This window comes from Rhinatrema bivittatum, chromosome 1 (genome assembly GCF_901001135.1).
Source record: "Rhinatrema bivittatum chromosome 1, aRhiBiv1.1, whole genome shotgun sequence".
NCBI lineage: Eukaryota > Metazoa > Chordata > Amphibia > Gymnophiona > Rhinatrematidae > Rhinatrema > Rhinatrema bivittatum.
Genome location: NC_042615.1, coordinates 273679434 through 273706262, shown reverse-complemented (window position 1 = coordinate 273706262; position 26829 = coordinate 273679434). Strand labels below are relative to the sequence as shown.

The window sequence follows — 26829 nt, the reverse complement described above, 5'->3', positions numbered from 1 at the left end:
ACCAGAAATCATTGCAATTAGGAACCCAGAAGAAACTGAGGAGCAACCAGGAGAAGACTTTGACAGTCCGTACAACACTGAAGGAGTGGAGCCTATAAAGGGACCTGCACTTCAAAGGTCAACCCAGTCAACAAAGGGTTTATCAGCTCGCAGACTCTCATACAGAACATAGGTCCAAGAAATACCAGACTCCTCAACCTGGGAACATGGAAGGCCACCCAGATGCGATCAGGAATTGGAGGAGAGCAGCATGAGTAATAAAAGGCTCTTCTCATGACAACACGGCATGGACAGTTTCAGTGTTCCTGGCAAACACTACAAAAGGAACATCCTGGAAAGGATAGGCCTCAAGGGTTGACCGTTCAGTCATCAAGAAGAGGTGCTGGAGGACCAGTAGCAGGTGATCATCCTCCAGCGCAGACAGCAAGGACTTAAAACTCCCTCACCCCATGTTACGGCTATGGCTGCTGTGCAACCGCCTCACCACCAGGGGTCCCTCTAGAGCTGGATCTCCTGACAGGCCCAGTCCATCTCCCTTCTCCTCTCTATGTTCTGGGCTGTCCCTTATAACCCTGCCTGACAGTTCCCTCAGGGCTTCGGCATCGAGCTCGCCTGGGCTCCCTGCTCTAGCCTTCCTTGCTTGCTGTGCATTTGGTCCCTGGACCTTCCCTTGCCTTGCGCGGCCTTCGGGCCTTATTCCTTGCCTTGCCTTGCCTTGCCTTGCGCGGCCTTCGGGCCTTATTCCTTGCCTTGCCTTGCCTTGCGCGGCCTTCGGGCCTTGTTCCTTGCCTTGCCTTGCCTTGCGCGGCCTTCGGGCCTTATTCCTTGCCTTGCCTTGCCTTGCCTTGCGCGGCCTTCGGGCCTTATTCCTTGCCTTGTCTTGCCTTGCCTTGTGTGGCCTACAGGCCTTTTGTGTGTGTGTGTGGCCTACGGGCCTTCTGACCTGCCTTGCCCTGCTTACGGTGTGTGGCCTTCGGGCCTTCTGTGTGTGTGTGTGGTCTACGGGCCTTCTCTGACTTGCCCTGCTTACGGTGTGTGGCCTACGGGCCTTCTGTGTGTGTGTGGCCTACGGGCCTTCTGACCTGCCTTGCCCTGCTTACGGTGTGTGGTCTATGGGCCTTCTGTGTGTGTGTGGCCTACGGGCCTTCTGACCTGCCTTGCCCTGCTTACTGTGTGTGGCCTACGGGCCTTCTGTGTGTGTGTGGCCTACGGGCCTTCTGACCTGCCTTGCCCTGCTTACTGTGTGTGGCCTACGGGCCTTCTGTGTGTGTGTGGCCTACGGGCCTTCTGACCTGCCTTGCCCAGACCCAGCCTTGAACCCAGACACTGCTACTTGCCGCCTGCCCTGACCCAGCCTAGACCCAGACACTGCTACTTGCCGCCTGCCCTGACCCAGCCTGGACCCAGACACTGCTACTTGCTGCCTGCCCTGACCCAGCCTGGAACCAGACACTGTTTCTAGCCATTCCTGTCTCTCTCCACCTGGAGCCACCCTGCTGGGTGGTGTTCACGACTCCTGACCGGAGCCCAAGCGTAACACCCCAGCTATGTCACCTGTCACTGTGTGGGAGAAGAGGTCTACAAAGGCTTCTAGATAGAATGTAACTTGTACCATCTTTCTCCCTGCCTGTTTTGCTGGTTACTTACTGGCACAATCACATGAATAGAATCTTGTAACTGTATATTCAGGGGTCCAAATTCAGCTGCTGAGCAGCTAAATATGTTAGCTGGATACATCTATCCGGCTAACTTAACCATGATATTCAGCATCCTTTTTCCTAACCTGCGCACAGCCACTTATCCTATGCTCCTGATGCCATGGACATGCTAGGGATGCACAATTTATCCCTAGCATGTCCTTTTTAGTGTGGCAGCTCATTTGCCTATTGCATCAAGCGCCCAGGAGAGGTGTTTGAGCGCGCATTAAAAAAAAGTCATCCAGTTTGGATGCACATTTTTAGTACGTAGGTATTGCATCGGCCTGTGTTTCTCTTGGAGACGTGCAGATCCCTGTTGTGCACACACACTCACTTCTAATCCTGAATAAACAGTTCGGGCCAGAACTGATACCAGACAAGGAGGGGACAATTTCCATTAAGCCAAACCTTGGAAAGTTATTTTATTTATTTATTTGTTTGTTTGTTTATTTATTTGAACATTTGCATGCCACATTATCCACAGTTCTAAGGGTGCACATAAATATATTTCATAAGTAAAGCATCCAAAATATTAAATTAGTATAATGAAGTTAAAACAACTTAAAATAAAAATACATAAAATAAAGATTAAAAATATACAAATACTTAAAATATGCTCAAGACAAATACAGGCCCTCAGCATCACAAGATAATAAGTCCGCTTGCATTAGTTAAAGGGTATAATCAAGACAAAACAAGCCCACAGCAAATTAAAAATAACAAGACCAGGGGAGAGGAGAGAGTAAGAACTGTGCGGTGGCTGTTACCTGGATCTGAGATTTCTCCAACTATATTGCCTAAACCCGAGGGTCAGGACTTGTTCCCGGCACCGAAGGAGAAGTCGCCGCCCATTCTGACGTCACTAGCAAGTGACCAGAAACTATTTAAACGGCCCTCTTTGCGATACGCAACAGCCGCCCGCGCACCGCCCAAGCCACTCACGCCTAAGAGGCACGCGGCTTTGTTGGAACTTTTTGGATTTAAGCATACAAACTGAGAAGAATGTGCCAATAAGTAAGTACAGTTTATTTTCTCTCTATCCTCGTTCCCCCATCTTCAGGAGAATTAAGCTAATCTTTCACGATAAGAGAGATAAAAAGTCATATCTTGGTGGACTTTCTCATTATTTGAGATATTAATTTCAATGCCACACACTAAAAGAAAGGCGCGGTTTAGGGAAGCAATGACCTCGACCCCCCCTTCTGACCACTTCACAACCCCAGATATCATCTTTTTTTTCAACATTGGCCAATACATTGGCCAATATAGGCCCGGAGGAAAGGGCTGCTGTGGTAATCACTCCTGAGTGAGAAGTGTATCCACTAGCCGAAACCATCTCATTAAGCCCTGGGGCTCCTTGCATTCCCTCCCCATCTGCTTTAATAATAAAGAATGAAATGGGTACCTTGATGTTTGAAGAGGTCCCAGATGAAAGGAATCCTCTTTCAAGAAGGAATGGAGAGGGGTGCTCATGCTGTAGGGGGACTGGAGGACAGGAGACCTGAGCTGCAGGTTATTTTACCATCTAAACCAAGTGAAATCACAATGGAGATTTTGTGGTCTGCAATCAAATCTCTAGAACTTGCAATAATGAATTTAACATTAGTCTTCTAATTTTCAGCAGAAAGCATTAGATATGGAAAATGCTACCTCCTTACGTAATGCTAAAATTTCAAAACATGAAGAGAACATAGAAAAGGTAGAAAACCTTCAGAAAAATTTTATTAAATCTGAAGTAATCCATACAAAAAAGTTGGAATATATAGAAAATAATTTGAGATATTTAAATCTGAGGGTCTTAAACTTTCCCTTTCAGAAAATAACATCTGCAAAGGATATGTTTACAGAATATTTACAAGAAATTTTGAAAATGTCTAGTCAAGCGGTACCTATATTTGCAAAAATCCATTACATTCCATTAAAAGAAGTGAAAGAAAACATACTAAGCGAGATACAGCCACAAACTTCTTTAAATTTAACTGACATGTTAGAAACTTCGATACATACTGAAATATTAACGAGAACTACATTGCATATATCATTTATATTTCAAACTGAAAGGGATGCTGTATTAAAACTATTTTTAAGACACCACACTGAGAAATTCCATGAACAACAGATCTGGATTTATCTAGATCTGGTGAGAGCAACCCAATTAAGAAGAAAAGAATTTCTAAGGTTGAAACCTGAAATTTTAGCAAGGGAGCAAGATTTATTCTAAGGTATCCTTGCAAATGTGAGGTAAATTATAAGGATCACAAATATGTCTTTTTTGAGACACCCTCGCTACAGGCCTTTCTGGATTCTCACCCCATTGACACAGCTACTGGATAGGAGCTTACAAAAGTTTTTGGCTGATATCTCTCTTTAGTGAAAATTTGTCTTTTAATTTTTGTTTTCTTTAAATGGATATCGCTCAATTTCTTAAATAGTTTAATTCACCTGAATTGCCTTGAGATTATACAGAAAGAAAATTTAGTGTATTTCTTGAACAATTATTTCCTAAATTTTTTATGTTTTCTGTATTTGTATACAAACAAACTTGAAGGTATTGTAGTGTGAAATGCATAAATAATAAAAAAAAATAAAATAAAATAAGACCAACACAGTGAATAAAAATAATTAATAATACCACCTACACCGGTTAAAAACATATTAATCATATGTTAAAATATGCTTACTCTAATAAATGCCTTCAGCCTTACCTTAAAAGTTTTAAAACAAGTTTCCTTCTGTAGAGCGTGAGAAAGCTTGTTTCAAAGTAATGGCCCAGAAACGGTAAATAGTTGGTCACAGGCCTCGCTAAGCTTAACAGATTGTAGGAACTTTTAAAAGGCACTGACCAGCTGATCACAGGTTCTTTTCAGGGCGATAAATTCTCAGCAGTGATGCAATGTATAACAGCGCATTGTTACTGAGAAAATCATTGTTAAAACTTTAGAAATTATCCATCGCTTAATGGGTAGCCAGTGCAGAGCATATAAAATAGGTGGTATATGGTCATATTGGCTAGTACTAGTCAAAATTCATGCAGCAGAGTTCTGGATGCATAAGTTATTTAGGATGCATACAATTATAAGTGTTATGTTTTGCATCATAAATAAAACTGTAGCCATTTTATTTCCACAAAGACTGCCTCAGATTCTCAGTTGCATACATCTTGATAAAGGGGTGGTGGGTGGGGAGGAACGAAGTGAGGGACCTACAGGTACGTAGGCCAAGCTGGGGACTGGATGGTGATGCCTATGTTAATTGCTTTTGCCACTGCTAGGCTGAGTGTGCCTTTCCCAGAGAGGTTTTGGGTACTTCAGGAGGTCACTAACAGAGAATTTCTCATCTCATCTGGTGCTTTAGGATCTGAGACCCTGGTAGCTGGTTGTTTCTGAGCCTGGTGGAATGTAAACTGTTGAGCATTAGGACCCAGCCTCTGTGGCTGGATCTCTGACTAGAGTCTGGAGCAGCACTAGCGCAGAGTGAGTCTCCATCAGCTGGGCAGGATTGCTGGTGATCCCAGTGCCATACACTCATCCCCTGGCAGAAAAGGGATTTTTATAGACCTCCCCCCCTTGTTCTCCATGATGAAACAAAGCAGGGCTTAGTGTGGCAGTATGGTTTGAGCAAGCTGGAACAGGAAATCCAAATCCTGCCTGAATTACCACTGAAGATGAAGTGAGACCATTCAGAGGGAATTATTTCGGAGAGGAAAAACCAGCAGCATGGCCCAGAGCAAGAGGCATACGCTCAGCCGGGTAAGTGGAGAAAAAAAAACATATCATAGAAACCCAAGGAGTTCCTAGTTCTGTATGCAGGTGCACCTTTATTTCTAGAGCCAGTGCCTTAGAAAGAGTGAATTGTCACAGGACATGCTCAGTGGGTAGGCACGGTGCTGCTTTATCTGCTGTCTTGACTCCTAGAATGCATTAACGCTCTCAGTAATGACTTATTCAGAGAAACCCTCAGGAGCAATGAGATGGAATCATTCTCTGCTTTATTCTGCCTCTTGCGTCTTCAGGTTTATTGCCTTTATTCTCAACCCTTTTCGTCTTTGATCGTTTTCCTGGGTTACTGCTGGCAGAGACAGTCTGGGTGTACCCTGCTGGGATGACAGAATTTCCCTAGGTGTGTTCAGCCCAGGGACTGGCTCCCTTGTGTTCTCCCCGTTGCCGTGCTTGATGGGTCCTCATATATAGTGCTGTCACATATAAGGGTTCAAGAAGGACCTGAACAGAGCCCTTGCGAACACAGATCACCGCCATCACCCTGCAGTAGTCCTGGTGCTGGCAAGCTTGCAGGGGCACTCGCAGCACAGCCTTGTACTGAGGCTTTTCTCTCTCTCTCTTCTCAGCCTTTCCTTTGTTAAGTCGTTTCTTTTTTTTTTTCTCTGAGAATGATTGACTCATTGGACTCGGGGTGGGGGAGAGATATTTTAACGCATAGAGCGGGCTTGCTCCGTGGTACCTGTCTGTGAGGGGAGGGTGCTGCTGAGCGCCTCCCCGTGGATCCACTGAAAGGCACAGGAAAACCAGAAAGTGGCATTTTTCTTTATCTCTCTGCATGGCTTAGCATCCTCACTCCCCATCTCAACCTGTAACTTCCACCACGCCTTTCGATCTGTTAACGTACTAATGGACAGAGATTTTGTGATGGCTTTTTTTTTTTTTTTTAATTCGGAAAGAAAGAGACAATTCCAGAGACCTGAAGATGAACGGGGAGGTTACCGATGTGGGACAGTGCTGGTTTTGGATACACTCGCTATTCAGGACAGAGCTTCACAGCCCGTGTGTCGCACCACCCTGGCATGCCCCCTCTGCACGCTTCTTGCCCTGCCACGGTAGTCACTCAGCTTCATCCCCCTGCCTCTCCCGCAGGGCCGGTCTTGGGTTCAGGGGGGGGGTGCCGGATGCCTTGGGCACAAGGGCCAGAGGAGCGGCCAGAGAAGAAGGTCAAGCCGCCTGGTGCTCCTGGCGAAAGGGAGTCCCTGCACCGCTTCTGCTCCCGCTGGGCATAGGAGCTGTCTCTCTGTCCCCGCTGGCTAAAAGAAGCCTGAGCGTTGCTCTCTTCAGAGAAAGGAAGGCCTCACCAGGCAGGAATCTTTAGGCCTCTTTTGGTAACAAAATGTTCTCTTTGGAAACAATTGCTGGGTTTGGTCCCAGAGCTGTTAGCTTTTTTCTTGGTTGAAAATAGAAGTAAAAAAAAGTGGAAACCACAGGTGACTTTTAAGAATTTAGTTAATTTGAGAAATCCCCACATTCACAGTTTTGCATCTGCTGCAAGAAAATTGGCCAAAAAAGGGAGGGGAATTGGAGGAAGAGATTGAGATAAAGCAAGGAGACATATGAGCTCAGTTCTCCCAAAATCAGGCCATAAGAGAAATGTCTAGCTACAGAAAAAATATTTGCCAGGTTCTATGAATGAAAAGCTAATTGGATACTGTGTTTATAAAAAGCACAGCTCTGAGGTGGTGCATGCCTCAGAAATTTCCCATAAACCTTGCTTTCTTGCAATTTTAAGATGGTGGCCGCTTGAAGTCATACAGTTGTATGTTACCAGATTGATTTTAATGTGGATGAGCCTCATTATCCCCTTCCCAGTACGTGTCTCCCTCTTTAATGCAGCTTGAGGCAGAAGAACCATACTCTAATGTGCGAGGTAAGGGCATGAAGCTAAGAATAGATGCCCACATATCAACTCTTAACAGGCCTTCTTTTTTTACTTTTTTACTACACTTTATTGCTACTGGAAAAATATGCTGATCCAAAACAGCAGCAGCAGCCATAGCTACCTTTTAAAAAGAAGCTTCAGCCATGTAACTGTATAAGAAGCAATGAGAAACAGAGGAAATTCAAATTTAAAATGGCATTTATTCAGCAGCACATCAGCAATCATACATTTACAAATGTCAGGTTCCTCAGCATTTATTTATTTATTTATTTAAGTAATTTATATACCGGAGGTTCCTGTATAATATACATATCACCCCGGTTCACAAAGAACAGTAACTATCGCTACATATAGCGGTTTACATAGAACAGAATAAAAAAGAAGTTTTACATTAAAAAAAACTAAGTAAACAAGTTTTTACATTGAACAAATTAATCGAAGTAAGCAAATAGTGTATGATATTGAACCGTTAATAAACATGCAGTTAAAAATCAATAAATAATATGGAAAATATGTCTGATTGATTTGCATTTGATATTCCACCTTTTCCTGAAGAAAGGCATTCATTGACCGTTCAGTGAGGGGATAGACATAGGGGCTGAATTTAGCACAAGTTTGAAACTTGTGAGCAGGAGCATCATTTGCCGAGGCCTCAACCCTGGCTACTGTCCATTTGTGCATCTTTCATAAACGCTCATAATTCAGTTTCCTCTCACACTTAAAAAAAAAAAGTAAAATAAAAGTTACTTGCAGTCATTCACCTCACTCATTATGTTTGAATCAAAAAGACTGGGCACACTGGCTTGGCGTTTCTAAAGACCGCTGTTAGGGAATTTAAATATCAAAGGGGAGTGGAGGCCAGCAGGGGAATGTGGAAGCACATTTTTAAAATAAATGACTTGAGGATTGAAGTTAACATCACAAAAATATTGCAAGAATCATACGTTGCCACTGATCCTGCCAGGATCCCACCCTATATAAATTTCTAAATTTGTCTAATTATGTTTTAGGCTTCCTTAGACTGTCCAGTTTTGTTAAAAGTACATGGCCTGGCATTCTCTTAGTCTCATGACCAGGGATCTGCAGGTAATGAATATAGGACATTGGGGCCGATGCGATATTTTTTGCACAGAGAGCGGGCGCTTAGCAGTCAGCGCCCGCATTCTTAACGTGCTCCCAGGCGTCCTTCCTGGGGGCACCAGGCAATATTTAAATTAGGGGTCACATTAGCAAGGAGGCACTAGGGTCGCTTGCGCGCCCCTAGCGCCTCCTTGCTAACGAGAGTCCGATCGGCGTCGGCCGTCCGCCGGTTAGGAAAGCTGACACCGAGTGTTATCGGCGTCGGCTTTCCTAAACACCGCACAGCCAGGGGTTCAGGAAACGGACGCTTGTCGATAGAGCATCCATTTCCTGCACACGACTGCCGGCGGTTTTTTTTTAAACTTTTTTTTTTAAGTTAATTTAGTTTAGTTTTCTCTCCTACTTAATATTGCAACGGTATTAAGTAGGAGGCAGTACAGAAAAGCAGTTTTTTCTGCTTTTCTATACTAGTTTAAGGAATGCTCAGCAAATAACACCTGCTCTGGGCAGGTGTTAATTTCTAATCGCAAAAATGTGCGTCCTGGACACACATTTCTTTCTTGCATCGGGAGTGAATAGCTAATAGCCTCATTCACCTGCATTTGCATGTGATGTGCGCTGTTAGTTTCACTCTGCATTGGACGCACGTTGTAGAGGCGCTAATCCTCTTATTGCATGAGGGGATTAGTTAGCGCCTCTACAACCCGCATCCAACTCCGGGTTATACCGAGCGCACTGTATTGCATCGGCCCCACTGTAAGATTTAGTTTGGTGTGGCACAAGGATCAAGCAAACTTGAAAGTACCCTGAAATAAAAAAGGTTGAGGAGCACAGATTCAGAGCACGCTGGGGCTTGAAATCCTGCCTTCCTAATAGGAAAAGAAGTGCAATGCCAAAATGCCATTAAACAGAAGCCTAAATAAATCCCCGAGCCGGATCATGGCATATTCATTCAAGTTTCAATGTCAATTTAAAATTATCGCTCTTACTTTCAAATGCCTTCATGACTTCGCCCCCCCTCCTCCACCCTATATCTGCCATCTCCGTAGGAGCCAACCTTTGAAAATGATCGGGGGGGGGGGGGGGGGGTGCTGAACTCGACACAAATGACAGAAAAGAAAACAGGACAAAGTGGGTGGTGAGTGTGACTTCCAGACAGCCTGCACGTGACTAAGGTCTGGGGGTACCTTTTAAGCACAGACCTTAGCCCAAATTCTCACCGCGGACTTACGAACAAAGTCTGCTTTGAAAGTTTTGTGGGCTGTCCGGGAATTGTGCAGGCATACACGTAAAAAGTTCCACCCTGCTGGGAGCAGGAATACCTTTCTGCATGTGGATTTACAATGCAGAATTTCAGAAATTGAAAGTACACAAGGAAATCATTCCCCTGCCCCATCTCCACCTCTCACAACTCCGCCTCTACTTCCGGCCCGTAAAGTACAGGTGTAATAGCATTACCAGCAGAACACCCCTCCCTGGTTGATTTTCAAAGCGCTATTTATGTGTATATAACAGGGGTTCATGTGTGTAAAATGCTTTGAAAATCAAGCCCTAAAGATCCCAAGAGAAGCAGGTAATGTGCACATGGGAAAGTCTCATGTGGCCAAAACAAAAGCCAGGGAAGCACTCGGTGGCCCACCAGTCATTCTTCTTCCCAACCCCAGCTCATCCTCACCAGTCGCTTCCCCATCTTCACCCCCTCCTAGAGCCCATCCGCATGACAGTCTCTCCCCACCCCCACCCTCATCTGCCCCTACCATTCTCTTAACCCCTCCCCCTTTTCTCTCACATTCTCCTAATCTCTTCTTCCCCTCTCCTTGCCTTATCATCTTTTCCCCTTCCGTTCCTTACTCTTTTGACACGTTTTAATTCTCCTTCTGTGTGGGCAAACTTTTAATTTTGTATTTGGGGGTAGGGGTGTGTTTTAATACCCCTCAGCCTGCTCTGCTCTCCATTTCTCATTGACCCATCCTTTTCTGTTCCTCTTTCACTTCCTTTTCCCATCCCTCCCGCAGTTTCCTCCTCACCCCCTCCTTAGCCAGCTGCCCTCCTCTGTAGGCTCTTGGCTCACCCATCCCTTCTCTGCTTCCTAACCCCTCACTCTTCCTCATCACATTAGGTTTTCCCTTCATTGGCAAGCTCAGCTCACCTCTCAGCTTGTGATACCCCCCCGCCTCCACGGGCTTGGATTGCTTTCATGCTCTGCCATCCTCCTGCCTCCCCACCCCCCCCCCCCCCCCCCCCCCCCCCCCCCCGCAGCACTTCTGGCACTCACAGACTCCGGGCCAGAGCCAGTCCCATGCCTGCACATAAGACACTCCACCACCCGCATGCCCCCAGCCCTGCCGGCTCCGCAGTCTGCATCTCCCCAGCTCCAGGGCCACAGCTGCCATATGGTGCTCTCTGCCCTCAGCTTGGAAACCCCACAGGTAACTGTTATTTCATGTGGGATATCACGGGGGAATGATTTTTTTTTTTTTTTTTTTGTGAACAAGGGGAATGATGTCCCCTTCCATTCCAGCCCCTCTCGATTCTGGAGCTTCAAGGAGAGCAATTTTTAAGAGACAGATTTTCAGTTTATAGCAATGCAGGCCACCACAACTTCCTTCCCCTTCCCCATCCTTCCAGTAAAAAAAACCTCATTTACCCGGACGATTGCAGGGCTGGAAGAAAAGGGCAGATACCAACTGCTCCCCCTCCTTGATTCATCCCAGCTAACAGAAATCTTCAACAAAACCCAGCATGGCACTTCTTATCTTTTTTCCCAGTATTGGGGGGGTGTTCAAGCACACACCTCACACACACACACACACACACACACGAAGCCGACACCTATGGTCGTTATTCGCCTTTGTGCTCCTTTAACGACCCTCTCCTGTAGTCCTACCTACTTGGTGGTCTTCCTCTCGTTCTCAAACCTTTCTCTCACCTGGCCCCTATCCGTGTACAAAACTGCCACACGGTAGCTGTGAGGCTGCCCATACTCCGCTTTCAAGTCCAGCCTCAAATGTTTCTTTTTTAAACTGTTTTTTCTGTAATAGTTCTTTTCCTTAACCATATCTTGTACTGCTGTTGAACTCTTCCAATGTGGTGAGGAGACCTGGGCTAGAGTGCTAAACATATAAAATATAGTTGTTGTTGGGTTGTTTTTTTTTTAATACGTCATTCTTCTATTTATGATGATGATAATTCCATTGACGTCTATGGTAGGAAAATGAAAAACAAACATCACACTTGTCTATCTCCCTTCTTAGGCACAAAGCCCACTCTATTTCCTTTTCTTAACCGGGAAGGAGCTGCCATGTTGGTAACCACACAATAACAACAGGGCAGCAGCAAAAGCAGAAGAGATGATGTTGTGCATGACCCTTTGAAAGTATACATCTCTGACCAGGCTGCTGAGGCCTTTCAGAGCCTATGTACTACTATTTATCAATGCTATAGTTGTTGCGGTCTCCACCGCTTCCCCTCCTTTAGCTCTGAACAGGGCTCACCTCTGCTGCTGGAAACGCCGCATTCCGCATGCCTGGGACGCCTACGGCTCTGCTGGTTCCTCGTGGCGGCCGCCATTGCTTGCCCGTCTCCCCGCTGCCTCGCGCGCGCGTGAGGACACACACTATGTGCGCACAGCTCCCGGAAGTCTGGCCCCGCCTGTGCTAATTACGCCACGCCCGAGGCCTGATATAACCGGCGTCCGGACGCCTTCTCTTTGCCTTGCAACGAGGTTCACTACTGCCTAGTAGTTCTGAGTTGCGCTTCGTTTGTTCCTCGTTCCTGACTTGACCTTTGGATTGCCTTTGACTTCGCTTCAGCCTGCCGCCTGCCTCCGACCTTGGTCCGTTCCTGATTCCGCTTCAGCCTGCTTCAGTTCACAGCCAGCTATAGACTCCATTCCAGTCTACAGCCTGCTCCGGTTCACAGCCAGCTACAGACTCCGTTCCAGTTTACAGCCTGCTTCAATCCACAGCCAGCTACGGACTCCATTCCAGGCTATTGCCTGCTCCAGTTCACAACCAGCTACAGACTCCGTTCCAGTCTACAGCCTGTTCCAGTCCACAGTCTTCGATTCTGCCTCTGCCTTCAGCCTGTTCCCGCTTCAGTATTCTACGAACCCTGCCTCACGGTCCGGCTTACTACAGGTATCACTGCCGCCCGCTGTCCTGTCATCGGCTGGCCCTCGACCTGCACTGCCGGCCTAGAGACTATCCTTCACTCTTTGGACTATTCTTACTACACTCCCTGCCCAGGCTTATCTGCCATTGACTCTGAGCTGATATCCCAAGGTTCCAGGACCCTACGGGCTCCTCCTGGGGGGCTCCTGGTTTCCGGGTGAACACCGCTAGCCTGTGGCTCCGCCTCCCGGCCTACCCTGTCACCCTGGGTAGTCCGGCCCAAGGGTCCACTATCCTGCCTGCAGCACCCAACTGCAACAATAGTGCTACTAGATGTATGCAGCATCACACAAATACACATAGAAGGCAGTCCCTTCCCCGTAGAGCTTACAATCTATTCAAGATAGACAAACAGGACACATAAGAGGAAGTTTCATGTATTATGGAAAATGGTTAAAACCAACAAGGATATAATAAGGAAAACCAAAGGTTTAGATTTAAAAGCACCTCATCTTTGGATAATTTCTTATTTTGGTCAAATAAAGAATTTTTTTTTCCCCTCCAGGACTGGCTACTTACTAGAGAACTCTGCACCATAAAAATGAAACATTTCTCTTGGTTATGAGACTGTTTCGTGCGTGGCATCCCTTTCCTCTTTCCTTGGTGGAATGGGTATCTGCTGGGCACACTCAGCACCAGGGCTTAGTCTCAACTCAGTCCTGCAACCCTGGCATGGATTCTCTGAAACGTGTGTGTGTGGTGGGGGGGAGAGATAGGATTAACCTCCAGTGCCCAAGGCGTTTAGATGATTTTATTTATTTATTTATTTATTTATTTTATTTTATATACCGGCAACCGTTTGCACATTGTGCCGGTTTACAGATAACTTAAAACAAGGATATATATAGGCAAAGCCTTTACAAGGAACATTGTGTAACCTAGAACATAGTAACAGATCAATAACTAAATAAATAGGGGAGGGAGGGGAGGGGGTGGTCGAGACAAAGGAGGGGGCAGGGGGGGTGAAGACGGAAACGTGAGGAGAAAATATGTACAGGGAAACAATGAACAAGTGGTATGTACATAGGTTGTGTGCAATATTTGAATATGCGCATGGGCAACAGTGAAAGGGGTAAGAAGATATGTACGGTGCTAATAAGAGATAAATTATTGTGTGCATGATAAGTGAGGGGTTTGTGGTTGTCTTGAGGGGATGGGTGTAGGTCCTGTGGTGGGGGTGTTAGTACTAGTACTAGATGGAGGTTGGGTTAAGGTGTTTATAGGTGGTGAAGGTGATTGGGAGTATGCTTGGAGGTGGTGATTTTCCACCACTGTGACACTTGGCACAGGTATGGTGTTTCAAAATGAAAGTCTTTACTGAAAAAAAAAAAACAGTGCAAGCTGACAAAAGTTGCAATTTACAGTTTATGGCATGAGAAATCCAAAAACAGGTAATGAGATATTAAGGGGGGTACTGGTCCTTGCTGGTGCACGCTCCTGGGATCCCCTCACTCCTTTCCTCCCGTGGATAGACGCTAGGCTCACTGACGCCCGTGGGCTCTAACGTACTTGAATCTCTTCTGCACACTTTTCTCCTCCTCCCTTCCTGGGCTCCTGCATCCTTGAAACAGAGCGCTGAATGGGCAGCTCCCTCCTTCCCTCCTCTTCTCCTTCCCTACCAATGGTTACCTCCAGACAGGCACCTGACACACATCTCTCTGTTCTGGATCGGATGGAGACGTATGGGCACCGCAGGCAAGCTAATAATTTGTTGTCCCTTCAAAATAATATTTAGCGGCCCTTGCAGGTTGTTGCTCTGTGCAGTTACCCAGCTGGCCCGCCCCTTAATCCAGAGCTGCCTGTGTAGATCTTTGTTCACCATGAACTTTCCCTCATAGAAAAGTAGGCACAGGGTGAGACGTTTACTCCTTCAGAGCAGGGATACTCCATCCCACTGCGCGAACTAACAGGAACAATTATTTAGAAACAGAAACATAGGAATGACAGCAGAAAAGGGCCAAACGGTCCATCCAGTCTGCCTAGCAAGCTTATGGTAGTATCTGCTGTACCGTACAGGTCAACCCCATACTTATCAATTTCCCAGACCGTAAAAGTCAGGGCCCTTGATAATTGGTGTCTGAGTCCAATTCCCCGTTATCTCTTGCCGTTGAAGCAGAGAGCAATGTTGAAGCTGCATCAAACGTATCAGGCCTATTGGTTAAGAGTAGTAACAGCGGAATCAGCAAGTTACCCCCATGCATATTTGTTTCCCCAGATCGTAAAAGTCAGAGTTCTTGTTGGTTGCTGTCTGAATCCAATTCCGCTTTTTCTCTTTTCCCCCTGCTGTGGAAGTAGAGAGCAATGATAGAGATGCATCAACAGTATAAAGGCTTATTGGTTAAGGGTAGTAAACGCCGCACCAGCAAGATACCCCCATGCACTCTTTTCTTCATTTCCATTCTTTAGTGTTTAGGGATCCACAGTGTTTATCCCATGCCCTCTTGAATTCTTTCAATGTTTTTGTCTTCACCATCTCCTCCAGGAGGGCATTCCAGGCATCCACCATTTCCTGACATTGGTTCTGAGTCATCCTCCCTGGAATTTCATTTCATGACCCCTAGTTCTACTGATTTCTTTCCAATGGAAAAGGTTTGTCAATTGTGCATCATTAAAACCTTTCAGGTATCTGAAGGCCTGTATCACATCTCCCCTGCACCTCCTCTCCTCCGTGGTATACATATTTAGGTTTTTCAACCTCTCCTCATAAGTCATTTGATGGAGACCCCGCACCATTTTTGTCGCCCTTCTCTGGACCACCTCCATCATGTCTCTGACCCTTTTGAGATACGATCTCTAGAACTGATTACAGTACTCCAGGTGAGGCCTCACCAAGGACCTGTACAAGAGGATTATCACCTCCTTTTTCTTACTGGTTATTCCTCTCTCTATGCAGCCCAGCATTCTTCTGGCTTTAGCTATCACCTTGTCACACTGCTTCGCTGTCTTCAGATTGCTAGACACTATAACCCCAAGGTCCCTTTTGTTGCAGATCTTAGTAGAATTCGCAAATAGGATAGAAGGTAAAGTTTGTCTTTCTCAATGTTGCTCACAAAGATATTGAACAGGACCGGTCCCAACTCCGATCAGTGTGGCACTCCGCTAACACCGTTGTCTCTGCAAAGTAGGTTCCATTTACCATTACACGCTGTCTTCTATTCGTCAACCAGTTTGTAATCCAGGCCGCAACCTTGGCGCTCATTCCCAAGCTCCTCATTTTATTCACAAGCCTCCTATGCAGGACCATATCAAAAGCTTTGCTGAAATCCAAGTACCGGTAGATCACTTTGAGCATTCTTCCTCAAACCAATTCTTTAGCCACCCAATCAAAAAAGATCAATCAGATTTGTCTGACAGGACCTTCTCCTGGAAAATCCATGCTGCCTTGTGTCCTGCAATCCTCCTGACTATAAATAGTTCACTATCCTTTCCTTCAGCAGTGTCTCCATTAATTTACCCTCCACCGAGGTGAGGTAACTGGCCTGAGTTTTCAGCCTCCTCTCTGCTCCTGCTCTTATGAAGTGGGACCACCACTGCTCTTCTCCAATCACTCGGCAGCACTCCCGTTTTCAGGGATCTATTGAACAGGTCGTGCAGTGGACCCACCAGCACATTTCTGAGCTCCCTCAGTATCCTGGGAGCAGGATACCGAGGAAATATCCTGCTCCCTCAGTATAGTGCAGTATCAGAAGCACCACCATAGGCACTGTCTGTGTGGCCCTCTATATTCACTATAGACTATGGAGCAAAAGGGACAAAAACAGGTTTTACTCCTTCTATAACTCTACATTATAATTATAGAGATTACAGACTGGACTTTTTTTCCCCCTAACTCCTTCCTTTCCCAGAGACAAAAGACTGGCTTTTTCTCCTTCCCTTTCCTCATAACTTTCTAAATAAAATTCCTTGGGTTGTTCTAACCCAGCCCTTGGACTGCACCATTGATGCCACTCCTAAAGGTGTGTGCCATAGCAAATGGTTTGGTCCCGCACATTACCTTGTCACTTTCATTACGTCATCTGCTGGGAGGAGCATAGACCTAGAGAAGGGAGCACATGTCCCTTTACATGTGACATGCAGCTTTTATCAATACAGTTTGCTAGTTTAAATTCATCTTTTCACATAGATACTTACTGCATTCTGTCTCCAGCCACTGATGAAACCAATATTGAAACTTATGTTAGGACAACACAATTTATGTTTATATGGCATGTATCTCTGGCAGAGTTTGTGCATGGCAATAAACTGCAGGCTTGTTACTACTAGATGTATTAAACATTTTTCTCATAGACATAAAATAGGAAAAAACGTTTTTTGTACATCAAATCCACATACACCTCCTAAGAAACAATCTGTGGAGAGAAGTTTTTTAATTGCTGACATAAAGTTCCCTTATCGGTGCTGCAAAAATTACTTGGCTTTTATATAATTTAGTATAGTCCATGATAATGCTCTAGTTCAAGGGGTTTATTGCAACAAGTCTGAGAGCGAGGATGTTGCATCATGTATTTGTCATTTAGAGCCTGATTTACTAAGGCTGTTCTCCCATCCTATGTCTATGAGGGAAAAGAACAAGCTCAGCAGATCAGCTCCTTTTTCTAGTTTTAGAAAATCTTTCTGTAGCAAGATGACCTGTTGTTTAATCATGGGTTGATTCATACTCATTACTTTTGGACAAGAGAGGTGAATGGCAGCAGATATCTGTGTTTTCTCAAATAGCTGACTGTTGTGAACATTGGTACTTGTGCCAAAAAAAATAATACTAAGAGGGTCGCCCATAGACATGACTAGAACCTTCAATTGCACCCGCAAATAGAGTCACACAAATATCGACACAAACGTTTTTCCTTTCCTGAAGCATTCCAACCTGAATATACTGTATATGCCGCTGTTTTTTCCCCTGATTTTTCATAAATGATTTCTCTTTAACTTTGCCTCCTTTATACTCCATCTAAAAATCTACCTTTAAAACTGTTCACTCATGCCTCCTAACTTTAAAGCCTTCTTTTCTTCAATCACAATTTTCTATTTATAATTCTTTTATTAAGCAAATGCAAGGTAATTCAACAGAACATAGCATAATAAAATTCACATTCCTTCAGTCATTTTGAAAAGTCCATTGTAGGGACTCTTGCTTCTTAGAAAGTGCTTCTCCATTTCTTTAAGGGCTGTGGTAAATGTCAAAACCTAAATCTAGTCTATCTCCTCCTTACCTTGACCTCCTCCCCAACCTTCTTTTCACAAAAGAAGTCCCTAGTTTGTTCACCCACCATAACCACAGGCACATTAAATTGTCACATTTCTATTACACACACTTTCTACATGGACACTTTCTACAGCCTTGTTGCACTTGCTATTTAGTAAAGCATATAGTATTTCTGTAGGAATGGTGTAACCTTTTTATGATGTCTGCATGACTTTCTATAATATCTTCTGCCAAACGTTCATGATACACAATAGCCATCAAACATTGTAAAGAAAGTGAAAATGCCTTTGTACAGGTCTCTGATGGGACCTCATCTGGATTGCTATGTTTGGTTCTTAAGACAATACCTCCAAAAGGATATGAACAAGGTGGAGGTGGTCCAGAGAGAAACTACCAAAAGCCATATGAAGTGAGACTTAAGGACTTAAATATGCGTACCCTAGGGGGAGAAAAATGAGGAGGGTAGTGTGGAGGGGTATGATACAGACATTCATTTACCTGAAAGATCTAAATGCACAGGAAGAAATCTTTTTCAAAGGAAAAAATGCTTTTGAATCAGAGGTCGTGGTATGAGGATGCATGGAATCGCCTCCCAGTGCAGGTGGTGAAGACAAACCCAGTAATGGAAATCAAGAAAGCATGGAATAAGCACAGAGGATCCTTAGTTATGAAGAAGAGAGGTGAAAGCCAGAGATCGGCTAAAATCCATGATATTGCACCAGGAATGAAATTAGGCAGTCTAGATGGATTACAATCATTGTCTGCCATCATATGCCATACTTCTAAGAGTCCATGTAAATGAGAATTAAGTGCCTAAATACGTACACTTCAGATACCCAAGAGAGAGCAGGGATTGATAAAGACATTCAAATACCTGAAATGTATAAATAATGCATAAGAAACAAATATATTTCAATGGAATGGAAGTTATAGAACAAGAGACCCTGACAGGATTAAAGTGGGTAGACTTAGAAGCAATATTAGAAAAGATTTCTTCATAGAAAGGATGGTGGATGCATGGAACAGACCCTCTAATGGAAATGGTAGAGGCTAAATCAGTAACAGAACTCAAGAAAAGTTGAAAAATGGTGTAGCTTAGGAACTCATATCCAAAATGTGTGGATGTTATCCTAGACTAAAGGGAAAACTGATTGGTACTCTTGTCCTGAGTGCGACTTAGATAGCTGCAAACATTTGTGCTCTCTGTAAAATGCAACATGTTACATTGAAAGAAACTTAAACATGGGACAACTTTCAAAAGTTAATTTGAGCCACAGGTAATAAACATTCTTAAGCGCACTGTTGAGAAAGTGTAAACTTACTGTTCTTAGGTACGAATTAAATCACTGCAAGGAGCAAGACTTTGGTGCAGGTGGTTTCCTCCTATGCCGCAATCACTTTAAAAATGTCGGCGGTACTCATGGGTTTTTAAAGATGACTGATGGGGAACACCTTTCAGATGTCATTAGAGAGTTGCTTCTGACATCATTAGGAACGCCCCTTGCCAACAGCAAAGAGAACTGCCCCTGGCATTAATAGAGAAGCTTCACCAACATGATAGAAAACATTAGTTGAAGGAAGAAGAAACTTAATTACAGGAAAATTGCCCATTTTATTTCCTTATTGAGTCCATTAGGAACCACTGTATTCAAGTTAAAAATCCAGCTTTTCTCTTTTCGAGCCAGATTGAGAACCTTGTCACCCCCTCGCTAATGTTCATTGACAATCTCTAAGATGGCCCAGCCTATATCTGAAAAAGAATGATGGTATTCTAGAAAATGTGCAACTAGTGGTGCTTCCATTTTTCCAGTGCACAAACAACTTTTATGTTCTGTCAATCGTGCATGCATTTGGTCATCCCAATGTACAATAAGCCGCATATATTACAAAAGAAATCATTCAAGTAGGATTTATGATTACAGAGACAGATCTGCCAGATTGTAAAGTAATGGACTCTTCTGAAAGGTTGAGTGCACACCAAATGCAGTCATTATCATGACTGATTGCATTTATTTGCAGGTCAGGCTGAAAAGTCGACACTCTAACCACTTGGTTGCATATATTGTGGCCTCTTTAGAAAGCAAATCTGATGGGTTCCTAAAAAAGAGGGTGAGTATGTTGCAAAGTGGACCAATGTTTGCGAATGGATCTATAGATCAAAGTGGAAAATGTAGAATATCGCAAAACCAAAGTCTGTCTATCATACATATCCATTACACGTGGTTGTAACAAAAGTTCATAGTTACTGTATAAAGCTTGCCAGTATGCAATTTTTACCGAGGATACAGGATAACCTCTGTCAAGAAAGCGATTGGCCATCACTTTGGCTTGTAATTTAAAATCACTGGTATCGGAGCAAAGTCTCCTCAAATGGAAAAATTTTCCCAAAGGAAGATTCTTTTTAAATGAAACTGGATGAAAACTATTGAATAATAGTAAGGTATTAAGCTCATTTGGTTTGCGGTAAATGGAAGTTTTCAGTCTGGATTGATCTTTACAAGGATTGCCATGTAAATATCGAGATTCAAAAGAAGAGAGATAAATATTTGCAATGTCTGGAGCCATGGCTGCTTCCATTGCTGTACCACACGTTTGTAAATAAAATTTGCCGTTGTAAGCAACATAATGTTTGCTTAAAGCCAGAGTGGCCAGTTCAATTTTGTATGCTGTTGGAATACGTGCTCCTTCAATTCTGGTGTTCAGAATTTCAAATAAGGAGGCCAAAGCCTCATCCTGTGGAATGACAGTATATAAAGACTCGATATAAAATGTAACCAACAGAAAATCTAGTTCTATGGAAAAGTCGCGCAAAAAATGAATCATATCAGTGGTGTCCTTAATATATGAATCAACAAGTGGAACCAAAGGTTGTAGTATCTTGTCTAAGAATATAGAGATCGTCTCTGATACTGAACCTTTTGCTGTAACAATTGGTCGTCTAGGAGGGTTTTGGATGGATTTGTGTATCTTCGGTAGTATGTACATAACTGGAATCCTAGGGTGGTAACAAATGAGAAAATATCTCTCTTTTCCGGTTAAAAAACCATCTTCGAAGCCACGTTGAACTAGAGCTTTGATTTCACAAAGAATCTGGAGAGTGGGATCTTGAGATAATTCCAAATATAATTCAGTATTGCTCAGCTGTCTATGGACTTCTGAGTTATATTGTTCACGGTTCATGATAACAGTGGCACCACCCTTATCTGCTGCCTTAATAACAATATCTTTACATTGTTTCAAACTGATAAGCGCTGTTATGTCCTGATGAGAAAAGCTGAAGAACAGTCATTGTTGTGTGCCTTCAAGCTCTTCTAAATGGCATAAAACTAACTGCTCAAAAGTTTGAATTGCTGGATCAAGAGGGGGTGGAGAAATCCACTTGGATTTATTTTTGACAAAAGAAATCTCTTGTGTTGTTGAAGGAGATTTCTGAAAATAAACTTTACACTGGAGTTGTCTAATAAATTGAAAAAAGTCACAACAATTGTAGTGGGTCATGTTTAGTAGGAAGAACAAAATTTAAACCCTTGTTAAGAAGTCTTTCTTCATCAAGAGATAATGTACAATTTGATATATTAAAGACAGTTGATAAGGGAGGAACAATCACCTGATAATGATTATTTATGTTGAGAATTGTGATTGGGTTTGAGGCCGTGGCCAGTCCTCCATGCTGGAGTTCCTCGGTCCTCAATACCGGGTACGGCATCTTATTAGCTGGCGCCATACTAAATGCAGAGCCAAAGGTAGTTTCCCCCGTGGCCTGAAGATATCTGTTACTACTGGGTTCAGGATCAGTCTTATGAGATAAGAGCTGGAGATGGCTTATGCAGGGTGAAGAGGACATGAGAATGGACCATTGGGCGGAGGGGAGCAAGGAAAAGATCAGGGAATGGACCTTAGGAGGGAAGGTAGGAGAGAGAAGACCCGGAAGGGGCCATTGGGGAGGGGAAGATAGGAGGGAGGGGATTCTGTCTTCAGTCCCAGATCAGAGGGGGATGAATCTCCTCCCCACTCTACAATCCTCCTGTTCCAAGGGAAATTTGAACTTAAGCTACATGCAGTTATTTCAGTTTTCTGCTGTCTTCTTTGACCTCCTCTCATAGAAAATAGTAGCTTTCCCACGTCTTCCCTTTGCGCTGACAAGTAATCTCCATGTGCCAGAGTCATATGTATATCCCATGGAAGCCAGCAGGAGGAACCATGAGAAAAACGAGAACCGAGCATGCTCATGCTATTACCCTGTTCATGCCATTTAGCTTGCTCATGCTTTTAGCTTGCCTTCAATAAGTAGCTTGCTCATGTTAAGACCTAGCAGGTATTAAATAACATCTATTTAGCAAGCTCTCAATAGATAGTGTGGAGAGTGAGAGAACTATGAGCTCTTATAGCCAACTTACTGATGCTGCTTACTAACCCATGGCTATCTAGGCCCAAAGAAGGCAGGACATGTTGATTGAGAAGATAACCACTTTACTGGCATCACTTTGTTGAACTTCCATACATCAAAATGGCATCATCCATTGGAGAGGAGGTGCTGGATTTAATTAACTCCAGTGAGACCCCAGTGGATGGCGCCAGTTCAAGAACAGAGAAGAAGAACAAAGACACATTGAGAGGAGGTCTTAGGCCTGAGCTCCAGGTCTGGGCCTGACTCTGGGCCAAGGCGCAGGCATCGGGACCCGGCCCCCGGGCTGAGGTCCTGGCATCAGGAACCGGTCTCTGAACCGGGCCATGGTGTGAGGCCTAGGCGAAGGTCCAGGCATCAGGACCCATCATTCAGGTCAGTTACTGGTGTCAGGCATAGGTCCAGGTTGAGGCCCCAGCATCAGGTCTTGGCCTCCAGACTGAGCCTCAGCACTGGGCGTGTGCCCAGGCCCTGGCCTAGGCTGAGGCCCAGGCATTGTGACCCGGCATTAGGGCCTGGCCTCGGCATCAGGACTGGGTGCAGGCTGAGGCTCTGGCATTGGAACCCGGCCTCTGGCCTGGGACATGGGCCCTGCCCTAGGCCGAAGCCCAGGTACTGATACCAGGGTTCCAGTGCCTGGGCCTAGGTCGAGGCCCAGGCACTGGGACCCAGCCTGGCCATGGCTACAGATACCCAATGGATCAGGCAAGTGAGGAAAAATATTTCAGGGGGCCCTGCCCTTGCTCGGGTCTTTGCTGAGGCCCCAGTGTTGTCCCAGGCCTGGGTCAAGACCCTGGCATCATGCTTGGGTCTAGGCTGCTGCCACTGCTTTTGCGTTGGTCTATGCCCTAGGTGACGTTTCAGGCCTAGGCATAGGCTTGACCAGAAGTTTTAAGCAAATTAAACAAATTTGTGTAATTTGTTGGGCCCTTCAATTCATTTTGGGGCTCTCTTGGCTCATTTGGTTAAAATGAATGCACATCCCTAATGGGCTTGCAAATATTTGTGAGCCCATGTAAACATCTCTTAGGACCACTTTAACGTATCCAGTAAGGTCTTCCTGCATAACATGCTGTTTTGATCATGCGCAAGGCCTTACCATGCATGCTAAAGGTTTTGCATAGGCTCTTATATATCTTATTGAGAAAATGTGGATACTGTGAACATTAACCTTGCAATATGCACATTATCCATCTTAACTTTTTGGATACCTTTCTCTTCTCAAGGAGGCCGATGTACTTTTTGGATACCTTTCTCTTCTCAAGGAGGCCAATGTACTAAACTGAGCAAAATTTTGCAAAGTCCACTATTATTCCTTTTAGCATGCAAAGCGGAGTTTGCAAAATTTTCTGGCATTGCAAAAACTAAAAGTGTGCATGTAGTTTTACGCTTGTGAAATTTTATTTAAATGTATAGTTAATGAATTGCTATGATGTAAAATTATGCAAAGCAGCTGATTAACTAGTAATGCATTTTGTAACTATGCATGAAATTTGTTTGGAAGGCCAGTTTTGCAAAACTTTATATCTAGTTTTAGCAAAATTCTTGTTAGAATGTTAATTTATTTTGTACATCTTAGAAATGTTATTCTTTACTTGTTGTCAAAAAGAAGAAAAGCTAATTTATGCTTCCTATTTTTCTACCAGGCTAACTGGTATATAAGACCCAGTAGAAAACTAGCATGCGCTATTTTGCCAGTATTAGGTAATGGTAGTATTTATTTTACTATACTGATTTTCAATATTTGCAAAATGATTTTCAATAAAAATACAAAAAAAAAAGTTAAAAGAAAACATAAAACAACACACCAGACACCGGACAGTATAAAGATTAAAATTAGCAAAAAATGTCTGTAAAAACATAGGAGATGTTCTTTCAGTCAATCCAAATGTTATGGCCGCCCGCCGCGGCAGCGCGCGACCGGGGCCGACTGTCATGGCGGCCGGTCGCGGCGGTCCGCGGCCGGGACCCGGCACTCATCCTCAGCGTCGGACCTCCAGGGGGACTCCTGCGGGTGCAGGGAGCCTCAGACGATGTTCCCCACGCGGCCAGGGCCGACAGGCGGCCGGCCGCAGGCTCCTGACTCCCTCCGTGGCTCCGCCCCCTTCCCGGACTGCCTAGGGCCGCGCGCGCGGCTGAAGACTATTATTAAAGGGGCCACGACAGGAAGTGTCGTGGCTCCCTTTTGCAGCACTTCCCCTGGATCCTGTATTTAACGGCAAGGTCTGTCCCTCAGACCTTGCCTTGGTATCGAGGTTAGTTTGGATCTGCGCTTTTGGTTCCTGGTTCTTCGTCCTGCTCCTGCTTTGCCTTCCCTGCTGCTTGATTCTTTTGGTTTGGACTTCGGATTGGATTTGGACCCCTCTTGGACTCTGACTTCGGATTGGACTTGGATCTCGCTTTGGACTTTGATTCGGACTGGCTTTGGACCTCGCACTGGACCTTCGACCCTTGGACTGGCTTTGGACCACGATCTGGCTTTCGACCCCTGGACTGGCTGCGGACTACGTTTGTGTACCGACTCTGGGACCGGCTTGTTGGATTTTCCCTACTCCCCACATAGACCTTCTTACGACCTGCTGGAGGCGCCAGCCGTCTGGAAATCACGACCTGCAGGAGGCGCCTGCATCCAGACCACCTTCTGTCTTCTGTGTGTCGCCTAAGTCCCAGCGGCTGTGATCCTACGGGCTCCTCCTGGGGGTTTCACGTGCTTCCAGGGCGAAGTTCGAGCCACGTCGTCCACAGGCCTCGCCATCTGACGGTAGTAGTCATCGAGGAGTTTTCGTCCTTTATCTACCGCAGAAACAAGGGTCCACGAACCAGCTCGTAACAGAATACCAAGGCCATGGATCCGGCAGAGGCCTCAGCCCGGCAGGCTATTCCTGGCATAGCCCAGAAGGTTATGGAACAACAGCGCATCTTGGAATCCATGGCAGCATCCTTGGAGAGACTGAACGCCAGGATGGACGCTATGGCCATTGCTCAGGCTACCCCGCCACCTGTGATTCCGGTGGTACCAAGTAATACCCGGCATATGATTACTCTACCTACCCCTCCGCGATATGCCGGTGATTCTCGATCCTGTCAGGGGTTTCTCGACCAGTGCAGTATGCATTTCCAGCTACAAGCTTCCTTATTTCCAGATGACATCACCAAGACCACATACATTTTATCATTACTGGAGGGTAAAGCCCTTGCGTGGGCTTCTCCATACTGGCGACGTTCAGATCCAGTCCTCCGAGACCTGTCCAAATTCCTAGAACTATTTCAAACAGTATTCGACGATCCTGGAAGGCAAGTGGTCGCGGGCTCCAAACTTCTACAGCTCAGACAAGGAGGAAGACCATTGGCCGACTATGTCATTGAATTTAGGACATTGGCATCCGAACTCCACTGGGAAGAGAATTGTCTTCGATCTATTTTTCTGGAAGGACTGTCACCCAGAATAAAGGATGAAATGGCCGCCCGGGAATTACCTCAACCCTTGGACTCTATCATCGAGTTAGTAACCCGAATTGACCGGCGTCTTCAAGAGAGAGCAAGAGAAGCATCTAGCACGAGGAGACACATTCCGGGGGCTGCAGCTAATCGCCCGGTTCCGGTTTCCCAAATCTCTAATAAACCTGAAGGATCTACTGAAGAGCCCATGCAGTTGGGTCGGGGTCCACTTTCTCCAGAAGAAAGACTAAGACGCAGGAAAGCAGGGCTTTGCCTGTACTGTGGAGAAGCAGGTCATCTGATTGCCCGATGTCCCACGCGTCCGGGAAACTTCAAAGCCTAGGCTCCATCGGGGGAGTTACCCTAGGCATCACCTCTCCGGCTCCCCCACTCACGCTGCATGTTTCCTTGGGGTTTGACAACCATCGATTCTCCGCATTAGCTCTAGTGGATTCAGGAGCTGGCGGGAATTTTATTCTTCAAGATGTGGTCCAACAACTACACATTCCTACGTGCTTATGTCCTAAGCCGTTGATTATCTCTTCCATCCATGGAGATCCCCTGCCGGGGAGGATAACTCATCACACCGTTCCGATGGACTGCCACATTTCTCCTAACCACTCTGAAAGTATTTCATTCTATGTCATTCAGAGGGCTATTCACCCCATAGTCCTGGGCATCCCTTGGTTGCAGCAGCACAATCCACAGTTCGACTGGACTTCTATGGCTCTGATCGGTTGGGGTCCCAATTGTCAGAAAACATGTATCTCTGTACCCAATTTATCGCATAGTTTCATCTGCACCTCCCGATTAGAGGGTCTGCCCTCTCAATATAAGCAATTTTCTGATGTCTTCTCCAAAAAGGCTGCGGATATTTTACCTCCCCATCGTGAATATGACTGTGGCATCAACCTGATCCCCGGTACCACTCCGCCCCGGGGAAGAGTTTATCCATTATCAGCTCCAGAGTCCCAAGCTATGTCTGAATATATTCGGGACAATTTACGGAAGGGATTCATCAGACGCTCCAAATCTCCTGCTGGAGCTGGGTTCTTTTTCGTGGGAAAAAAAGATGGAACTCTACGCCCATGTATAGACTTTCGTGGGCTAAATGCTATTACCATAAAGGACCGGTATCCGCTACCACTCATAGCGGAGCTTTTTGATCGTTTA

The 26829-nt window shown here is 45.1% G+C and overlaps 1 protein-coding gene across 6 annotated transcripts in view; it reads left to right on the top strand.

Annotated features, from left to right (window-relative positions):
• Nucleotides 1–5065: 5065 nt before the first annotated feature.
• Nucleotides 5066–26829, top strand: part of LOC115087513 (dynactin subunit 1-like) — a 281663-nt gene continuing 259899 nt past the window's right edge. For 3 of the 6 annotated variants that reach the window (XM_029594856.1, XM_029594849.1, XM_029594838.1), the window contains exon 1: nucleotides 5069–5446. In XM_029594856.1, the coding sequence (XP_029450716.1) occupies nucleotides 5414–5446 (33 nt within the window). In that variant the 5' untranslated portion in view covers nucleotides 5069–5413. Of the gene's footprint in view, nucleotides 5447–26829 lie in introns of all 6 variants that reach the window. The other 3 variants (XM_029594829.1, XM_029594819.1, XM_029594864.1) reach the window with 2 other exon arrangements.